The sequence below is a fragment of the Eublepharis macularius genome, chromosome 7 (genome assembly GCF_028583425.1).
Source record: "Eublepharis macularius isolate TG4126 chromosome 7, MPM_Emac_v1.0, whole genome shotgun sequence".
Taxonomy (NCBI): Eukaryota; Metazoa; Chordata; class Lepidosauria; order Squamata; family Eublepharidae; genus Eublepharis; species Eublepharis macularius.
In genome coordinates this window covers 497857-519495 of record NC_072796.1, presented here as the reverse complement: position 1 = coordinate 519495, position 21639 = coordinate 497857, and the positions used below count along the sequence as shown (strand labels likewise).

The following is a 21639-nucleotide window of genomic DNA, read 5'->3' as shown; positions in this document are numbered from 1 at the left end:
AAGATTGGTGTCTAGCCACTAGTAACTGTCTGGCAGCTGCATTTTGGACAAACTGCAGTTTCAAAACACTTTTCAAAGGCACAGAAGTCCAATCTGAGTATCCATAGCCATATCCTTTCTATCTGAAAAAAGTACGGCTGCTGTATAGTCAAAGCTGATGAAAACTGTTCCTGGCCGGCATAGATCATCCACCAGTGTGACTAAGGCAATCTCTATTCCAAAACCAGGTCTGAAGCAAGTAAATATTCACTGTCTCCCAAGAACATTGTATGTGTAATGTGGGGTGATATTCTGGTTAGCGGAATTCTTTTTTTCCGAAACAATAGACTAGGGAGCTATTCAAGCTTTGTTTACTGTGTTTGAAGGTTTGCCATAATATTGCATGTCATAGTAATCTAATTATTTTTTCTTTTTGTTTTGCGGGTTAAGTAACAAGCCAAACCCCAACAAGATCAATGTAAATAATGTGAAGCCTGGAATGGTAAATGGTACAGGAGCGCAGAACGTGGGAGCAGGACGAGCGTGTGAAAGCTGCTATGGTAAGTGACTTGGGAATGGCGCTTCTCTGTGCAAAACAGGGGAAAAAGGCTTTGATGCCTGTTGAGAGACGCAAGTACACTTGTCTGTGTCTTTTTAAAGAATAGGTGTATACTTTGATGCTGGGGGGGGGGGGTGTTTGGCCTTCTCCCCGCACATATCTTGGCCTGCTCCCAATAGGAGCCCTGCCTGATGTGAAAATAATACTATTTGTGTGTACCACTTTGAGTAGCCAGTGCAGGTGGGAGCAAAGTCCTGCAGCAGCAACACCTAAGCTTCAAAAGGCAACAGCATTGGCACCGAAAAGTCCCACTCAGTTGTCCTTAGAGGGAAAAGGGAACAGAAAGGCTGTTCGTCTGACTGTAGAATCCCAACAAAGGCAAGACTGGTCTGTATGAATCCTTCTCATGAGAATATACTAAAGAGCCTTTATTTAGTTACAGTTTACATTGAAAGAAATTGTTGAAAGAAACTATTTACGTTTCTGGGAATTGGTCACATTTAAAAGAAATACTCCTTATTGCCAGATTGACATGTTTATTCCAGGCCAAGTCTGGTCTTCTTACTTTAACAAAGTTTTTGGGCCCTAACATCCCCCGCTGGAGGGGGCTATGAACGGCCATCAGGTTGCATATCAGGATCCCCTGGACCCGCTGGAATGGGCACCAGCCTCTGAAGCTGAATTTAGAGGACTAATTGCCTCATTACCCACCGGAACATCTCCTGGTGAGGACATATTACCACCAGAACTGTATAAAGCCTTTCCAGAGAGGTGGGCCCCAGTACAGGCTAGATGGTTTACCAAGATTAACGGTTCACGTTCGATCCCCCTTAATGGGAGCTGAGCATCATGGTACCTATACATCAAAAAGAGGATAAACCTGACCTGCAGAACTATAGACCAATAAGTCTCCTTGATATAGCGGCAAAACTGTACAGCAAATACCTGCTGGCAAAATTGGAAGATTGGGTGGCCACAGATCAAATTATCCATCACGTGCAAGTGGGATTTTGGAAAGGTCTTAGAACTATAGACCATTGCCAAACGTTTTACCAATTGGCTTACTCCAGTATAAATGGGCCAACAAAAACACTTTTATGTGGCATTTGTTGACTTGGCTGCTGCATTTGACTCAATTATGGTCAAAGCTAGCCAACTGAACACTGATAAGTGGTTGCTGTTCCTGCTATGCAAGTTACACAAAGACACCTCTGCTCAAATTAGGATGGGTACCTCTGGATCTTTAACTAACAGAATTCCTATTAGCAAAGGTGTGAAACAGGAATGTGTGCTGTCCCCTCTATTATTTAACCTGTACATAAATGATATTAATGAGACTCTGTCTGGTCCCCAATTTATGCCTCCTCCTTTGGGACAATAGAAAATCTCAATTCTTCTTTATGCTGATGACATGGTCTTAATTTCCCTGACCAAGATTGGCTCGAGAAGACTCTTACATCAGTTAGGTCATCATTGCAATGAAGAAGCTCTCAATGTCAATTACGCAAAGACAAAAGTAATGGTTTTCAGGAGAAAGTCAAGTATTTCCCACTGGAGCGTTCTTGGTAATCCAATTAAACAATGTAGCTCCTTCAAATATCTTGGAGTAATTTTTAAGGAGACGCTGAACTGGAAAATTCACCTGGCAACGGTTAAATCCTCAGCACTAAGGATTGTAGGGACACTTCTACACTGCTTCTATACGGGGGGGAGGGGGGTGTCGACTGATAGACCCAGCACTGAAATTTTTTAAGAGCAAGGTTGTCCCACACCTCCTATATGGAGTTGAAGTATGGGGTTAGGAGGATATTCCATCTAGTCTTGAGGTAATTCTAAATAATTTTTTAAGATGGATTCTACCTTTACATAAAGCTGAATAGAGCTGAAACAGGACTCCCCTTGGGGCACGAGTATACTTTGCAGTTGTAAAATATTGGAAAAGGATTGAACATTCCAGTTCTGATTCTCTGAGCCACCAGTTAGTAAACTTCTTGCTATCAAAAGACGCTACACGCTCTAGTTTTCTTTGTGACCTCCGTCAAAAATGTACGATCCCTGACAACCTCTTAGGGGCTTCACCTGACAATTCCCTACTTAGGGACTGGATATATAATTTAGATGCAGTGATTGAGCAGTCATCAGTATCAAAATCTAAGGCAGCAACTTGGTACAAATTAATTAAATTTAATCGCTTAAGATCCCCTTACTTAGTTGGCATTTCCAATTATAATCTCAGAGTGTCTTTTGCTGGGACTGTACAATCAGCATTTCTGGCTGGATGCTACTCTTGTACTCCGGTGGAACACGGCGCCTGCAGTTGTGGAGCACTCGCAGTGGAGAACCTTCCCCGTGATCTCTTTTGTTGCCCATTATATAGTGTGCCTAGAACTAAATTTTTGGCCGGAGTTCTGCCTGCCGCAAACACATATTCTGAATTTGAGAAGATTGTCTTTTTGTTATCAGACACTGATCACCACCGTGTATCATTACAGAGTCTCTCGGTTTGGTACTGAATGGGGCGGGCTCAGGATTTCTGGGATTGCTTGGTTTATTGCACTGTTTTATTTAATTCATTTTAATGTTGATTCTACGTGTAACTGTTCTTAGATGACGTGATGTAAGGTTTTGTAAACTTGTGATGGCCTGTGGCTATAGATGATGAAATGTACTTACCACATGGGTACAAGACAATTGCTCCTGAATGAGGACAGGGCACTAATTTTAACATGATCTCCTACAGCTCTTGTTTATTGAGGACACTTCTGTTTTGCCTCACTAGGCACCTCTCCAGGGAACCTGCCTGAGGCAGCTTACATTACTCTTCTGGAGGCAGCTGGTCCAAACTGGGAACTGTTGCAGAGTCACTGCTGGACACTCAGCCTTATTGGCTGATCATTTATTTTTCAGGAATGTAGCTGAAATTATGGCTGTTACTACAGAGATGGCATTACTTTGTCCAAACAGATCACCAAAGCTGAAACTGTCACATCTCCACGGTGCATATGAGGTGATCATCTCCCAGTTGGTCACAGCCCCATAAATAACAATGGCAGAGGTGGTTGCTCCCTTTCCCCGGGAGGCACGATGAAATGGCCGCTAGCAGTTGGAATCTCCGTGCGCATCCTGTCCATAAGTTGTCATAGCAATACAACGCTGAATCTGCATGTGCAGTTCTTGTTCCTATTTTCACTTTGAAAGATCAGCAGTCCTTTAGGGGTAGGGACATGGCTCAGGCAGGAACATTGGCTCGTGGTTAGGATAATGCGGAGCTGTAGAGACTGATGTGGCTCTGAGGCTGAGCCCCGGTGCTGCACCAAAACTGCTGCCGATCCTGCAAACTTAGAATAAAGACTTGCAGAAAAAGTTCTCGTTGTCATAATGCACACGCATGGTGTTTTCTAAATATTATATTCACATGAAGTCTTGTTTGTTTCTGAAAATTGTGAACGGTTGTTTTGATACAGATGTATACTTTAATATGTGTAACTGCTTGTATGTAAATATTGTTTACTTGAGCAGGTGGATGGATTCTCTGTTGTGATGGCAAAATGCTCAGAGAGGGGGAATCTGGAAAAAAATCATATGGAATAAGTATATATTTCTACCTTTACTGTTCACAGCAGCACAGTCTTACCAGTGGTATTCTTGGGGTCCCCCTAACATGCAGTGTCGTCTTTGTGCACCTTGCTGGACATATTGGAAGAAATATGGTGGCCTGAAAATGCCAACACGACTCGATGGAGAGCGGCCAGGACCAAACCGCAACAATTTGGTATGTAGGTTCCCAGAACTCAGTGAGTGGCCTGGGATGGTCAGAGTTTCCCCTCAGGAGCCATTCCCGTGTCTTTCTCAGAGGGCAGCTCCTCCCTTCATGGAGTGAGGTAAAAGATATCATAGTTGTGCTGCCCATGAATTGACTGCTTTAACCTCTTGCCCCAAAAAGTGGCAGCCCCAGCATTTTCCTTCTCCTCTGCCAAAGGTTGTTTCCTGCCTTTTCATCATATTACCGAGCGGGGCTTGAGGAGCGGCTGCCTTAGTCTGCTGCAGGTAAAACGGCACTTTCGTGGCACGTGGAAGGCTAACCAGTGTACTGTGACATAAGGTTTGTGAGTCAAAGAACATGTCACTAGAGGCATGTAGTGTTACATTCACTTTGCAGAGACTTCCAGAGATAGAGATGGAGTGAAGGCTATGAGCAAGGGAGATCAGAAGTCCCGGTTTCTCAGGAGAAGATGTCTTCCATTACATGATCCAGTCAGAAGAGTAAACAATTAGCTATGAATGGGTGGGGCCCACTCTCGAATGCTGATGACTCTGAATAGTGTGCGAGACACCAAGACTTGTGGTCTTGGATGACTTCAACTCCCGTGCTGAGGCCAGGCGGTCAGGAGTGGCTCAGGATTTCATGGCCTCCATGATGTCCATGGAACCATGCCAGGTAATTACTGGCCCTGCAAACTTAGGAGAATACACACCCAGTTGGGTCTATTGTACTGCTGGGGAGGGTGATCTGGAAGTGGGGAAGTTAAAGCTTACTTCCTTGTTGTGGACAGATTGTTATCTGATAGAGTTTAGCCCTACTGCTCTCTCGCCTTCTGCAGGGGTGGTGGACCCATTAAACTTGTCAGCCCTAGGCACCTGATGGATCCTGACGGCTTCCTGTCTGCGCTTGGGGACTTCCCCACCTCAGCTGCTGATAATTGTGTCATTGCCCTGACCGCTACCTGAAATAGGGAAATGACCCAGGTTAATGGCGTAATCGCCCCCGTGCCCGCACCCCCGGGGCAGAGCCACGCAGTCTCCGTGGTACACCGGGGAACTGATGGCGATGAAGCAGGAGGGACCATGGCTGGAGTGCCACTAGTGGAAAACTCAGTGAGACTGATCGAACACAGCTCAGAGACCATATTGTAGCCTGTGGTGGTGGTGATGGCGGTGAAAAGGCGGTATTTCTCCACCAACATGGTGTCTGCGCATAATCGTCCAGCTGAGTTGACTCATGCAGTTCAAGGGCTTCTACATCATGGCCCGATGTAATTGGACTCTGATCACACAATGGCTCACTGTGATCGATTTGCAGACAAAATCACAAAGATCAGCTCTGAGGTAGACGCTCGCATGGATGCATGGTCAGGTGATGTTCCTCTAGCACCTGCTTTTCCAACTTACAGGGTTATTTTTCAGCTTGTGGAGCCTGAGGATGTAGACGAGATCTTTGCTGAAGTGAGATCAACTACCTATGTTCTCAACCCTTGCCTTTTCCTGGCTGATAAAGGTTGCCAGAGGGGGACTGGCTGAGGAAGGGGAGTGATACATGCTTCCTTGAGAACAGAAATTGTAGCACTCACGCTCGAGGAGGCCATAATTCAACCTGTATTGAAAAACCCCTCCCAGAGCCCATCTGTGTTGGAGAACTTCTGGCCAGTCCCCCATTTTTGAGCAAGGTGTTTGAGTGAGTAGTTGTTTCTCAGCTCCAGGGGTTCTTGGAAGAGACTGATTTTCTGGCCAGGATTTGGAACAGAGACTGCTTTGGTTACCTTGGTTGATGACATCTAACAAGAACTAGACAGGGGTGGTGTGACTCTTCTAGTCCTGCTAAATCTCTCAGCAGCCCTCGGTATCATCAACTATGGTATCCTTAAGAGTTGCCTCTCAGCCAAGGGGCACAGTGTTACAGTGGTTCGAGTCCTAGCTGGGTGATTGGTCTCAGAAGGCGATAATGGAGAACTCCTACTCTACCCCAGGGCCATTGACTTATGGATTCCCACAGCACTTCATTTTATTCTCAATGTTATTTAACATTTACATGAAACCACTGGGAGAGATCATCATGAGTTTTGGGCTGCTGTGTCACCAATATGAGGATGATACCCAGTTCTCCCTCTGAAGCAGAGGACATCTTAAAGAGGGGTGATTTCCACTCTCCGTTCAGGGAAGCAGGAGCTAAGCTGGACTTCCTGTCTTCCTGGTGGGGGTCTCCCTTCCTCACAGTTTTGTTCCTGCCTTGACAAGGGGAGCAGCTCCTTCGACGCTCTCTAGGTCTTTCTCCTCAGAACTTAGACCTTATTTCTTCTTGATCCCTCACATTTTCCACGTCTTTCCCTGCTTGCCTTTCTCCTGGCGGTGCTGCTAGTCTCAGGGAAGCCCCTCTTAATTACTCCTGCTCTGTCAACTCGGCTTTTCCCTCTCTCTCTCTCTCTCTCTCTCTCTCTCTCTCTCTCTCTCCCTGCCTGCGCTTCTCCCCGCAGCACAGCTGGCCACAGGAAACCTCTTTTCGGCTGTTCCCGCTCTTTTGTGGCTACGGCTGTTTTTCCTCTCAGCTTTTCTTCTCTTCCCAACTACGTCTGGTTTCTCCTTTCTCTCCCCGCCTGCTCTTCTCCCACTGGTGCGCTTATCCAAAGGGAAACCCTCTCAATTTCCTGCTGACTCCTTTTTCGGAGCGCTCTTCAGCCTCGGCCCAGGATGGAAGCTTCTGCTGCAGATGACTTTTTGTCTGAGGGAGAATCGGTGGCCCCTCTCAGTGCTGCCCCCGACAATCCGGAGATGGGAACCAACCCGGGTTGCAAGCAAACTGCGTCCATGACTGCCCATCCTGCGACCCAACTGGAGGCCTTGAAGGTCCTAAAGTGCACTAGGAATAGGTGCCATAACCAACTGGGAAAAAATAGCACGGCAGCCACCCAGGGCCTAGCTAGCACTTTACCTGTCAGTGGAAGCTCAGCAGCTGCTCACAGCTTAGCTGACGCTGTCTCCCAGAGGCAGTGTGGCAGCCACTCATTGCCTAGCCAGCGCATCTTCGGTTTCCATCCAGAGCGGAGAAAATCATTGCATGCCTCCATCTATGTATCCTGGCCAGCTCAAGGGTCCAGAACATCTAAGACCAAAGCAGCCCACTCAGAGGCACAACAGGCACCCTCACATCGGTTGCCTTGTCCACCCAGGAGTTCTTTCGCTCTGAGCCCAGCTGCTGCCCACTAGCTTGCCTGCCGGAGCCCTTGTAACCATTTTCTCCTCTTACTTTTGCCTGCTGCCTCGGTGGAGTGGTTCTGTCCCGTTCTCTTCTTCATTGTACCCTCCTCAAAACATGGGAAGTACAGTCCTCAGTTGTTCCCAGGGGGGGAGGCATATGCCCACCACACTCTCCCGTCTACTTGGACGACCTCCGTGGTCCACTCCCCCAACCCTGGAAAGTCTGATGGAAATACAGAATGTTGCAGACTTTTTGCTGCTCCATAGTAATTCGTCTTTTTAAAAATCTTGGCAAGGACAGGTACTTAGTCTGGGGCAACTGTGTACAGAAGACATACTCTCCAAGTAGAGGATGGTAACAGGGCTGTGGGGTGTGATGAGTGTGACCTCAACCAAGGACAGGTGATTGCTGCAGTGTGTTTTGATTTTGCAAGGGAAATGTACCCCTGGCAGCCTTTCTGACAGGAATATATAAAATCTTGTCCTGCAAAACTAGGCCTTCTGACTTCATTTTGTGACAACCCCCCCCCCTAACCCAGTATTACTAGCTCCCTGGCTCTCAGAGAGCTCCATTTGCAATTACCGTCAACCAGAAGAGCCACCTTGACTCCTGTCTCTGGCACCTTGACTCCTGCACCTCAAGGAGGATCGCAGCTTACTTGTTCCTTTGCCGATAGCTGTTTTAAAGTGGAAACTGCATGCCAACCACACTCCCCACCAGCCAAGGGCCTTGTCCGTTTCCCCAAAACATGAGGCAGGAGCCATACTGAGAAACGGTGCTCAGAAGTGCCACAAATAGCATGTCAAAAAGCCACGTGTGGCTCCCAGATCTCTGAGTATCACTGCCCCGTTTTGTAGGGGGATATAAACCTCTCTACCAACTGCAATTTTTTTCTATGCATACCAAACTAATATGTATTACACAGCATGATCACAAAAATAATGCAACAAATGATAAAGCTACTACTATCACACTGTACAAGCAAAAAAATAAAACAGCAATAGTAAGTATACAAGAGGAAAAAGTAAGAGGATGATCTGCACCGTTATCAGGGACGTTCCTTTTCCATACAGACCCAGAAATGAAGAAGTTACAATGTGCCTGGGATTGTAATCATTATTCTGAGACCCTAATAACTAGCAACAAAGCCCGTTGTGGGGGAAAATACAACGGGCTCTAGAAAGGAGAGGGTGGGCAGGCGGGCATTGCCTCCTCTTCTGCGACTGATCTCGGCCGGGTGAAGGCAGGTGGGCATTGCAACATGCTCCACACCTGATTCCAGTGGAGTAAAAGGGAGGGTGGTCATTGCTACCTCCTCCATTCCTGACCCCAGCTGGGTGAAGAGGGGTGGGCATTGCTTCCTGCTCCGTGCCTAACCCTGGACGTGTAAAGGGGGGCAGGCATTGCCACCTGCTCTGCACCTGATCCCGGCTGGGTGAAGGCAGGGCGGGCGGGCATTTCCACTTGCTCCCTTTTTGACCCCAGCCTGGGCTTTCTGCTGCAGCGTGCTCTCTGGAGGGACAGGCTGCCTTGCCTGGGCTTCCCTCCGCTGCAGCGCCCTCTGGAGGTGCACCAGGATAAGAAGTGAGTTGTCAGGAATACGGCTTGCTTTTTATATAATAGGATTAGTTGGAACAATATCTTAAATATTCCTAATTTCAGATGTCTGACAAGGTCTAAAGTTGTCATAAACCCTTAAAATCCTTTTTTAAAGGAAAGTATTGTTTTGTTTGTTTGTTTGTTTGATTGATTGATTGATTGATTGATTGATTGATTGATTGATTGATTGATTGATTGATTGATTGATTGATTGATTGATTGATTGATTGATTGATTGATTGATACCCCACCCTCCCCATGAATGGGCTCAGGGTTGCTCACAACAGCCATAAAATACAATAATCATAAAACTATAAAATCAGTAACAATCTTAAAACAGTCATTAAAAGAGTCCAGGCGCCTTATCCATAGGCTACTTAAATAGACAGTCGGGAGTCCGTATATGGGCATACATATGGGCATAGCACATGGCCAAGGGCAGTCCCAGAAAAAGTGGTGGTCTTAGGTGGAAGAGGCGGGGTACCTGCTGGTCCTCAGCCAAAGGCCCGGCAGAACATCTCCATTTTACAGGCCTTGCGGAATTGTGACATATCCTGCAGGGCCCGGCCTCTAGCAGGAGAGTGTCCCACCAGGCTGGGGCCAGGGTAGAAAAAGCCCTGGCCCTGGTTGAGACCTGACAGATGTCCTTCGGGCCGGGGACCACCAGGAGTTGCTTGTCTGCAGAGCGCACCACCCTGCAGGGGATATAATGGGATGTAATGGGAGAGGCGGTCCCACAGGTATGCATGTCCCAGTCTGTGAAAGGCTTTAAACATCAAGGTTAACACCTTGGTGATTGGTAAATTAAGAGTTGTATTTTATAGGATGTTTATGCTTGAGTGTTCCTGTTAAATGTTGTTGTAACCCACCCTCAGCCTGCTTGGGGGGGATGGCGGGCTATAAATTGAGTGAATGAGTGAGTGAGTGAGAGAATTTGATTCAGTTAGCTTGTAACGGTTAACATATGAATTGTTGGTATGTTTAATAATAAACCAAAGAGCATAAGGTAGCATTGTATCATTAAATTTATCACAGTACTTGTTGCACTGTAAATTTATTACCAAAAGATCTTGGTTTTCATAATACGTTAGCTTTGACATTAGTGTGAAGTCCCTTATACCAATTCATTAAAGATGAAGAGTTGGTTTTCTTCCAACGTGCAGCAATCAAAATGTGGGCACAAATAATCAGGCCCAGCACAGCAGTAGTTTTTCTAGCAGCTGAGACACAATAAGCACGCGAGGAACTGTTAAATTCCGGAGTGCTGTTGTGGATATGGCTAAAACTACAGGAGAACAGCTGCTGGATATGACCAAGAAAGTCATAGAAGATGCTTTTGCCCACAGATTCAGGGCTAGCCCAGCCCCATAACTAGACACGCCAGAAAGGGAGTCTAGAGGCCCAGCGTAGAGCAACCTTGGAGAGGGGCATGAGACAATACAAAGTACTACCGTTGTATGGCCTCATGTAGATTAGAAGAGCCGTCTGTCTCGTATCACTGTATCTAATGTATTAAGGCCCAGGTGCAGAGAGTGCCTGAGGACGGCAGGAATGTCTGACTTCACAGAAGCTGGTGACAGACGTGTGGGCTGAGGGCCGAAAGACATTCATACGTATGAGAAACTTGTAATCACTAATTTTACGCTGCCTTGGTTAAGATAAGTGGAAGCAAGAATGAATGAACTATTTTTATATATTTTAAGAACATGTTTCAAATATTGGTAAACCTTATCTGATGTTTGAAATTATAAGATAATAAGTTAGCCAAGAATGTGAGTCCCTTTGAAGTGGGACAGATAACGATGGGTTCTGAAACCCTATAAATATGACAAGCTAAATCGATTGGAAACTTTTTCCTAAAAGGGACTCCTTATCTGTGATCTTCTTTCTTTGGGTAAGATAGTTTTTTGGATTCATGTAATTGCTCTGCTTTAATGATTTGTGCACTTATAATGGACGGTATGATTTTTTGTTGATTGAGCTGATCTTAAGATTGTTGAATAATTATGTTGTTATAATAAAGGCTTACAATAGAAGCAGAGATTCTGTAATTGTATTACTTGTGTACAATACCCGGTAACGAACCTAGAACATTATCTGCAGTGTACCTCGTGGCAAGAGTTAAATTATTTGATGTAGGAAAGGTAACCAGATGCTCAGGGCTTCTCTAGGGCATGCCTATATCTGAATCAGTTCGTCCAGAACAGTGTGTACATCTGAGTGCTATGCTGGCCTTACAAGAAAGTCCTACTGACCAAGCTCTGTCACAAATTTGCCTTTTTAGAGCCTTCACGGTGCACCCTTACGAAACTGTGGGAGTCCGAAGTTTGCCATGAAAACACGGCAAGCTTTTTATCTCCATACAACCAAGATGACCAGGCTGGCCAGGCGATTATGTAGGGACATATTGCGTCCTTGGCATGCAGCACGACTTCCTTACATGCCTATCAATAATGCAGCAATCAAAGCAGAATGTGAGTCTTTACCAAGCTACATTGTGCTGTTAACAATGTTTGGAGCATGCTACTTTTTTAAGGATGAATGTTCTGAACAGATCTTCTGATTAATGCCTGAAAATATACATAAAATGATCCAAATTATTTCTGCATGTTTTGATTTTTCTGCATCCCATTATGCAATTCTTTTAACACTGACAGACTCTTAAGAGGGTGGCTCTCACAGATTTTTTGTTCTCTGCTAATATGTAAAGTATAATATGTCACAGTATTCTGTATTCCCATATTCTCAGGCACAGCTCGTTTACCAGAAGCCTCCGAAAATACGTTGTTTTTAAAGCAAGTTGTTAGAAAACCTTTAGAAGCAGTACTTCGGTATCTAGGTAAGTAGAGTTCTGAACCATCTGCCTGTTTTTTTCCTGTGCTTGAACTGTCATGTAGTCTGCAATAATTATACAGCTGTAAAAGAGGCTGAATAGGTAACATGGCTGGGTTTTGCCATATTCTGTCATTATGAGGCCTGAAAATGGGATTTGTCAAGAAATCAAGACAATTTGATTTATCAATGTGAAATCTGACATAAAGTATGTCCCTGGTGAGAGGTATAATTGGTATTATAAATTCCTGACAAATCTGATAGACAATGCCTGAGCATTGTCTATTTGATATGCAACTATCCCAGGGCTGGACCAAAAGCTTAGACTGGCCTTGGAAAGTATCTCCAGAGTATATCTCCATGTACGCTCCTGGCCAGGTTGAAGGAGTAGATCAGAGGACACAGAACTGACTGGATGATTTGCCTTCTGTTTCCCTTGTACGTGTGATTTTTCAAATTTAAACATAATGCAGATTAATTCATTGCAAGGGGTTATAGCTCCGCCAAAGTTATAATTTAATGTGTGTGTGTTATGTGCCATCAAGCGCTCCGGCAACCCTATGAATGAAAGACCTTCAGTTTGGTGTAGTGGTTAAGAGTGTGGGACTTTAATCTGGAGAACTGGGTTTGATTCTCCATTCCTCCACTTGAAGCCACCTGGGTGACCTTGGGTCAGTCACAGCTCTCTCAGAGCTCTCTCAGCCTCACACAGGGTGTTTGTTGTGGAGATAATAATAACATACTTTGTAAACTGCTCTGAGTGGGTGTTAAGTTGTCCTGAAGGGTAGTATATAAATCAAGTGTTATTATTATTATTATGAAATGTCCTATCATTAATAGACTTGCTAAGATCCTGCAAACTGGAGGATGTGGCTGCTTTTATAGATTCAAGCCATCTTGTTTTACGTCTTCCTCTTTTCCTACTGCCTTCTCCTGGCATTATTGTTTTTTTCCAGTAATGAGTCTTGTCTTCTCATGATGTGACCAAAGTACGACAGCTTCAGTTTTGTCATTTTAGCTTTTAGGGAGAATTCAGTCTTGATTTGATCTAGAACCTGTTTGTCTTCTTGGCCATGGTATCCGCAAAAGTCTCCTCCAGCACCACATTTGAAATGAACCAATTTTCTCCCTGTCAGCCTTTTTCACTGTCCAACTTTCACATCCATTCCTAGTAATGGGTTAGTGCGGATAATCCATAGTGTGGATTATCTTGATTTTGGTCCCAGAGAGAGATCCTTATGCCTAAGGATCATTTCTAGTTCCCTCATGGGTTCTCCTCCAAGTCTCAGTCTACTTCTGATTTCTTGGTTTCAGTCTCCCTTTTGGTTGAGGATTAGAAATATAAAGGAGGAGGAGGAGGATTGAGCCAAGGAATAGAAAAAGTAATAATTTCATTTTTTCATTGTAAACTTTAAAATTGTGTAATTCCTCAGTACTCATTGTTTTTGTCTTCTTGATGTTCAGCTGTAATCCTGCTTTGATACTTTCTTCTTTAAAACTTCATCAATAGTTTTTCAAGTCTTCTCTATTTTCTGCCAGTGATATAGTGACATTTGCATATCTTAAATTGGTAATGTTCTTTCTATCAATTTTCACTTAAACTTCTAAATCTAATTTAGCTATTCTTATGATATGTTCTGCATAGATGTTGAGCATGTAGGGAGATAATACGCATAATTGTCTGACACCATTGCCAGTTGGAAACCATTCTGTTATGCTGCTCTGCTCTTAAGTATATTTTTAACTCCCCTTCCAGGGTAGAGGAAAGAAGAAGTGAAATCAAGACTGGAAAATAAAAAGTGGGGAACAGAACAATTAGAAAGTGAGGGGAGAATGAAATGAAAGCTGACCATGAAAGGAAAAGAGATCCAGGTAGAGAAAATAGTAAAACCAAGGGGGTGACAGAAAGAAATGAAGAAGACAGAGAAGGGAAGGGCAAGATCTAAAGGGCAAACTTACCTTCGGTTTCTCTTTTTGGCAGTTAAGGTAATGTCAAAAATATTGTATGGGTTTCCTTTTCATTGCTTCCATGAGGATCCATTGCTCAGGTTTCAATGTTTGCTTGTTCTTCACAGAGAGAATCAGGAGGCAAGGTATATCTGACCTTTCTTCTGGATAGTGTGGAGCAGACACCCTATCCTAAGTTTTCATCATGATTGTACAATAGAAAAGAGCAGCTGTCCTCACACCTCACCACACCTCACCTGGGAACAGTCCAGGTGTCAGACTATGGCCTGCTCAAATTCCTGCTCAGTCATGAAAACTCAGTTGGCCATTCATGAACTTTCACCTTCAGCTATGTTTCAGGGCTGTTCAGAAGATGCCACTGAAGAGAGGGCAGCCACGTGTGCTGCTCTGAGCTTCCTAGAAGAAGGGCTGGACTGTGTAGCTACATCAGCAGCAAGGAGGAGGCTATGTGAGAGGGGTAACAAAGTGGAATACTCCACCAATTTTTACAAGGTTCCTTCCCCAAGGAAACTGATGAGATGGGTGTTCTTCACAGTAAAAAAAGTAATTTTTATTTAAAGGGGAAAACACACAAGAAGTAACTCACAACCATACAATATTTCTAGGAAAAGCAGTGGTGAAAATAGAATAGATTTGAGGGATTTGGGGGCTACATATCCATGAATAAGGGTAATGCACGGAGAAAGAGTGCTTCAAACGGCCAGCATTCTTGAGCAGGAGAGCTTAGGGAAAGCAACCCTAAGGGTACAACACTTGGATCTGAAGAAGCATGCACAATTTAAATGGAGCAAAGCCTAGGTTCTTATAGGGCAAATCATGTCCTGAGGCTGGGAGCCCCCTCAGCCATTAGGACAAAGACCTTAAAGGTTAACTCCTGGGAACAACAAAGGTTTGTGTACCTTTGATTGGTGCAACCAGGATGTGACAAAGAAGTCAGATTGGGTGCTCCTGGTGCATCTCAAAGAAACAGTTGCTAATTAATATTCCTGAAGCTTGACTAATGAATTTAGACTCTTGATTAGATGTTCCCAGGCAGGAGTTATAAACTTATCAGAGCTGATAGATGGCCCTCGATCATAGGATAGGATTCAAATCATGGAAAAGAGGGGAGATTGGAATGTTTGGTTGGTGACTCATGAATACCCTTTTTGTCCAGATTGCACATTCCACAGCTTGGAGGGGCAGGAGTCAATCATGCTCAGTCCTCAGCATTTGTATTTGCATTCCATGCATGACTCACTCTCCTGGGCGGGACTCGGCAACACTTTGCTCATCTGGGTGGACTGTAATGCAAATTAAGGTGCATCAGCTTCAAGGGGCTTGTGATTTTTATATCACAAGCAGCTCTTAAAATGATGAAGGCCAGGGTTGTCTGCTCACAATTGCACTTTGATCACATCATAAAAAGAGAAGACTCTGGAAAATAATGCTAGGAAAAATGCAAGGAGTAGGAAAAGAGAGAGACCCAAAATGAGATGGCTAGACTCAGTAAAGGAAGCCACAGGACTTTGGTTTGCAAGATCTAAGCAAGGCTGTTAATGATAGGATGCTTTGGAGATGGTTCATTCGTAGGGCCACCATACGTCAGAAGCAACTTAACTGCACATAACACACACACAGATCTTAGTCTGGTAGATGGTTATATAATTTCATTTTAAATATAAAGAGACGTCCTTTGGCACATGTAGCTTTTTTTAAAATTTCAGCATAAGCTATCAGTAGCTAGAACATACATCTTCAGATGGCACCTTGAAATCATGCTGTTTATTTTTTTATACCTTCTACAGCGGGTAGTGACAATGTTTTAACCTGATGTATTTTAATGTATGTGTTTTCACTCTGTTTTATAATGGTGTGTGTTTACATTTTGTAAGCCACCTTGGGCATTGTGGAAATAAATAAATAAAACACGTGCATAGTGAGTATCCACTGACTACATCTAAAGAAGGGTGTTCCGGTCCAAAAAAGTTAACGCTGTAATAAAAACATTTGTCAGTCTTCAGAATGCCACAAGACTCCTGTTCATTTCTGCTTCAACATTTCTACCCCTCTGCAATTCTTATTAAATTGTATCATGTATCCATACTCATGTCTCTTTATGTTTAGAAAAATATACGGACCATACGATGATAACCATGGAACTGCTAAATTATTTTTCACAACCTAGTACACAAAGGTTTAAGAAAGTATTCTAAGACTACAGTTCATTTCAACAACACTGAAAAAATTATTTCTGCAATAATGTAAAACACATGTTTTTGTTTTTTTATTTATTAAAACATTTATACCCCACTTTCCACATGGTTCATGATGGCTTACAGTAATTGTTAAAATCAGTTAAAACAGCAAACCCCAAATCTCTTTCTCCCCCTCTTAAAAAGTTACTTTGAAGATAGTGATTTGTTACAAACACAGATAGGATGCTGTTATCCCTCCATCCATGTAAAACAGAGTTGCCACAATTTAGCCAAAGTTAAATGCCTTGAAGCCCATTGATTTAAACTCGGCCATAGAACTTAGCAACAAGTGTTTTTCAGTGTGGCTACATTTTTGATAATGCATTCGATTTTTGTATCTTTGAATGCATTTGACTTCTGCTCCTACTTACGTCTTCAGCTGTTCATGTCTCCCCCTTTGTCCTCTTATATGTGATTGCAGCATCTTGTGTTTTGACAGTCTCAAGTTTAAACAAAGAAATGTGCAGCTATTGCATGTAGGTTCACCCTAATATGCAGTGCTCTCTCTCTCTCTCTCTCTCTCTCTCTTTCTCTCTCCAGAATTTCATCCTCGTCCTCTGAAACCTGATCCCACTAAGAGGTTGTCCGGCTCCCTCAATAGTGTGCCTTGTTCTAAGTTTGCCCCAGTGATTAACAATGGATCGCCAACTATTTTGGGGAAAAGAAGCTATGAGCAACACAGTGGGATGGATGGTAAATACTTTGTGGTGTAAATATTTTTTCTTTCTGCAAGATGATTCCCTAGTCTACAAGGTAGTTGCCTCGGCTGTTTTCTGTTTCAGTCCTTTCTAGTAAGAGGCAGTGTGTTGTGGTGGTTCGAGTGCTGGACTATGATCTGGGCAATCCAGGTTTGATTCCCTGCACTGCCATGGAAGCTGGTCAGGGGACCTTGGACTGGTCATCTCCCTTCAGCCTAACTTACCTGATTGAGCTGCCGTGAGGATGAAGCGGAGGAGAGGAGAGGAGAGGAGAGGAGAGGAGAGGAGAGGAGAAGGGGGTGTAAGCTGCTTTGGCTCCCTGTTGTGGAGAAAGGGTATAAGTGTAGTAAATAAATTTTAAAAATCCTATCTATCATTGTGCCAGATCAAATGGATTCCTTTTCATAAAATCATGACAGAACACAAATTTCACTTCCAAGTGTGAGTGTGAGGGAGGTGTGTAACAATGTGGGTGTTTCTGCCTAACCATTCCTAAATAATGCCTTATCTGTTGTTGAATAAATGTGTAGCCGTGACTTCAGATTGTTCACCTGCTTAATTCATCAAAGGAGAGGCTGGTAGGCAGTATGTGGAAGGAGAAGGGCCCCGGGTACGTTTTGCGTGTTTGGGTTGCAAGAGGTGAAGATCCCATTCTCTCCGCAGAAAAGCTGTGTTTCAGTTGAGCCCCACGGGAGGCTCTGGGCCTAACACAAAGGATGGGGAGAGGAAATTCTGGCGTGTCGGAGAGATTTCCCGCAAAACACAGAGAAACACGTTTAGGGGAAGAACGTCTGCTAAAGCACTTTATTCTGCAGCACATATCAAAATAAATCTTGTTTATTACACGTTTGAGGAGGATTCCATTGCCATTGATTTATAGCAAATGTAAATAAATACGGTGGACAAAGCAGGGTTCATTGACCAGTTACTATAAATGTCCAAGAGGGGTCACATGTGGCTTGACTAGTTTACACCTAAAATTCTAAACATTATGAATGCTCCTAAGTAATTAGTGGTAATCCAGAGGAAAATATTGCAGCCGTGTGACAAGTACTGGTTGCGGCGGCAGGCAGGGCTGCTGGCCTCAAGAGGCTGGGCCACATGGTCAGGCGTGGGAGGGTCCAGAGATGCGGAGTCGAAGTGCAGGGGATGCTTCAGGTGCTTCAGATTTCTGCATCACTCCTGAACATGTCTCGGAGAGCGAGCGAGGGGGGTCGTAGTCTAAGCTATTGCCCAGCGCAGCGTGCCAATCTCGGGAAGGTTCTTCCTGAGTGACTCAGCTGTCAGTAGGGCAGGCTGTGCCACTTCTGCTGCTGGCCTTGCACGTTCCAGTTGGCCTGTCTGTTTACTTTCCGTCATTTTGTGTCTTAAGGGTGCTGAGGCTGGAGCTTTCCAAAGCCCTCCCTTGGGCTCCTCATTGGACCCCAGGCTGACCATTCGCTGCCTGGGGAGGTTCTGCCATCCTCTGGAAGAGGATAGGAACTAGAAGAGCCAGCCTCACTTTGCAGCCGGTTCAGGAGGCGGTTGTCTGGGATGGACTCGTTTTAAACTGGCTCTCATGAGCTGCTAATCCTTCTGGGCTGTTGATACCAAGACACGGCTGGAGACCCTCTTAAACTCCTGGTTTTCCCCAAATGGCTGTCCTGGCTGTGTCTTGCATCACAGCCTCTGTCAGATCTCTCATTGTCCCTTTGGCATTTCACATTGTTCCTTCTCTTGGATTAAATCAAAACCTGTTTTAAAAAACCAAGCAGACACCTGCTCAGGTATCTTTGGTATTTCAATTTGTTTTAAATTGATCTTGTAAAACACTGTTTCCAATCCTGATTTGTTTTTATTCACTGTGTTCTGTTAGGCAACATGAAGAAGCGCCTCTTGATGCCTAGCAAAGGTAAGATTCGGATGAGTACTGAGCTTCTTCCAGGACAGTTGTGAATTTTAGTTTCTTCTACTGGCTTTTAAAATTTGCCTGCTTGTACTGGTGACTACATGTTTTGTGTTGTGTGCAAATATTCTTTATGTATTATCCAGTATATCATCTCCAGATATATAATGGGGAAAAATATTTTTTCAGGTGAGTTTTCCTTTTGTATTTCCAATTGGCTCCATTCAGAGCAGATTAAATAAAAATAAAAAGCATGCCCTTTGGGATTTTTCTGTTGAGACATTTTCAAACCCTTCTGCCAGATGCTTGGGCTTCAGCGAGTCTCCAAAAAAAGGAGTTGTACAGTTGGAGACAAGCCGCCAAGAACTCCTCCCTCCAAGCCGTGTATGTCATGCATATGCAGGGGTCAGTTGAGCGTTGCTTTCACAAGTGGGCCACTTCAGGCTTGTTTAAGATTTTAATAGAGAAAAACAGCAACGTGAATTATGTTGGAAGGCAATAAATAGAAAACAGGGCAGGCATAATGCAGTCTTCAATTTTATTCTGAGTGGAAACGTGGGGTATAAATTCGAAAACAAAAGTGTCTTAACAACCCACTTTGATAAAGGAGTGTGTTATTTGCAACATTTGAATCTTCAAAGGTCAATTTTACGTCACTGGAATTTTAAGTCTTCAAGAAATATTGGTGAAGTTAATCTTTGTTTCTGCTCTGCTGTTAGTTTTTTTGGCTATTACCTTTCTTCAGTTCTTCCAAGACATCTTCCTCTCACTAACCTCTATGAATTGCTTCCCGTTCTTTTATCTTCCAAATTAGCTCAGCTTTAGTCCTGCTTCATTGCTCTTTAGAAGTAGGTTGAAATGTGGATAAAGGGTTCCTCTAACACAATATGCTGTGTAACTTCACACATAGTCTGTCACTGAGAGTCACGTGGATTACTCCATGTAAGATAAATATAATCAATAGCTGGGATATCCAGTGAACCATGCAATAGGGCAACAGTGTTAAACATATGGCCCATGGGTGGGATCTGGCCCCTCCAGGGCCGAAAGCAACTGAGGGAAAGCTTGCGCCCCCCCCCCCAGCTGCACCTTGATGCACTCACCCTTGATCTCCACCGCCTTTTCCCTGATCACGCCGATGGTGGCTTTGGTGCTGGCGGAAAAGCTCCCCTGCAGAAGCACACCATCAGGCAGGTTTGCCCACGCTGGGGCCGACTGCTCCACCGAGGTGCCAGCCCCATGCCAGCTGCAGAAGGATCAGCACTCATGGGGCTGGCGAGGGAAGGGAAGTGCCGCCCAGCAGAAGCAACTGGAGGTGCCTGTAGATTGCCATGCCCACCACCACCTCTAGCCGAAGCTCAGCTGCAGGCCTGGCATGATGGGCGGGACGGAGTGCTGCCTGCTTGTAGGAAGTGCCAGCGGGCCCAGCCTTTATGTGGCCAGCTGCAGCCACCAGAGCACTCTGCTCACCGGTCAGGAGCTGCCCCCGTTGGCACCAGCTCTCCAGCACCAAACCCCAACAGAAGCAGAGTCTTCGTGACAGCCGAGTGGCACCTTCTCTTGCCCTGTGTGAAGCAAGCAGCCAGAGCAAAGACGGAGTCCAGCTGGACACCTCCTTGTGTCTCCATCCCACCCGGGCAAGTGGCCCTTTCTGAGCAAGTGGCTCAGGCTCAGGGGCCGATCCAAAGTCTATTCCAAGAAAGCAAGGGGCTATGTTTCTAGGTGCGGGGTGGCATGCCCTTGTTGCATGCCCTTGGAGGTGGTGTGTGCATGTGTGGGTAAATGCGGCTAGGAACAGGCATTGGGTTGCCAACTTCCAGGTGGGGAATGGCGGTCTTCCAGAATTGCAGCTGATCTCCAGGTGCCCGAGCTTAGTTCCCCTGGAGACAATGGCTGCTTTGGAGCGTTTTGGACCCTCTGGCATGATACCCTGCTAGGGTCCCTCCCCCCAAACCCTGCCCTCCCCAGGCTCCACCCTCCAAATCTCCAGGAATTTCCCAAACCAGAGCTGGCAACCCCAGCAGCCAGTTCTTTACATGATGGAGGCCTTTAATGTTGGGAGGCGTTGGGAGAGCAGACTCAGAGGCGTTCTTTCACTGACAGCTTCCTCCAGTTCTCAGAATGGGCCTTAAGACCAGGCAGGCGCCCTCCTCCGCTGGGAAAGGCAGATCTGGAGACTGGTGGGTACAGGCTTAGCCTGGGGGATCTCACGGGTAATGGGAAGGGCGTAGGGGCCCCGTGCCTGCGGAACTCCTCTTACCGAGAGCAAGTAAAACGACACAGGAAGCCCGCAAGTGTGTCTGAATTCTCCAGAACGGTTTAACAAGCTGAACGTCGAGGGGAGGGGGAGGGGGAGGGGGGACAGGTGTGTCAGGCCCGACGCAGCCGAACGGCCTTCTCAACATTGCTGCAGCACAGACTTCAGCTCCAGACGTGGGTGCAATAATTCAGAGCAAGCGGCGTCACTTAGCAAAGCCTGTTAAATAAGGAAACACTGTTAAGAGCGTTAATATTTTAAGAATGTTGGTATTTTGAGCCGGGGAGACTGCAGGTCCCAGTCCCCACTCGGCCAGGGCAGCTCGCTGGGCGGCCTTGGGCCAGTCAGGCACACGCGGCCCGATCTACCTCACGGGGCTGTTGAGAGAACCAAATGGAGAACAGGAAAATGTTGTAAGCCGCTTCGAGCTGCCATTGGGGAGAAAAGTGGGGTATAAATGAAGTAAGTAAATAATAATTACGGCCTAGAGGTTGTGTGACAAGCATTTAAAAGGTCTGGATTGCCCTTAGAGGGCCTTTGATTTCATGCTCTTTTTGCCCCAAGGAGTCTGCTAACTGCCTATAAAATAGTACATCCAAAGCTTTCGTATCATGTTGCTCCTCAGGCAAGGAGTTCTAGCTGGGACAGGCCAGTG

The 21639-nt window shown here is 45.1% G+C and overlaps 1 protein-coding gene across 8 annotated transcripts in view; it reads left to right on the top strand.

The window, feature by feature from the left end:
* MTA1 (metastasis associated 1) overlaps positions 1-21639 on the top strand; it is a 188292-nt gene that overhangs the window by 122175 nt on the left and 44478 nt on the right. For 5 of the 8 annotated variants that reach the window (XM_054984519.1, XM_054984520.1, XM_054984524.1 and 2 more), the window contains 6 exons: positions 430-539; positions 4159-4310; positions 11392-11581; positions 11857-11946; positions 16685-16837; positions 18698-18733. In XM_054984519.1, the coding sequence (XP_054840494.1) occupies positions 430-539; positions 4159-4310; positions 11392-11581; positions 11857-11946; positions 16685-16837; positions 18698-18733 (731 nt within the window). Of the gene's footprint in view, positions 1-429; positions 540-4158; positions 4311-11391; positions 11582-11856; positions 11947-13695; positions 13716-16684; positions 16838-18697; positions 18734-21639 lie in introns of those variants that run through there. The other 3 variants (XM_054984518.1, XM_054984523.1, XM_054984525.1) reach the window with 3 other exon arrangements.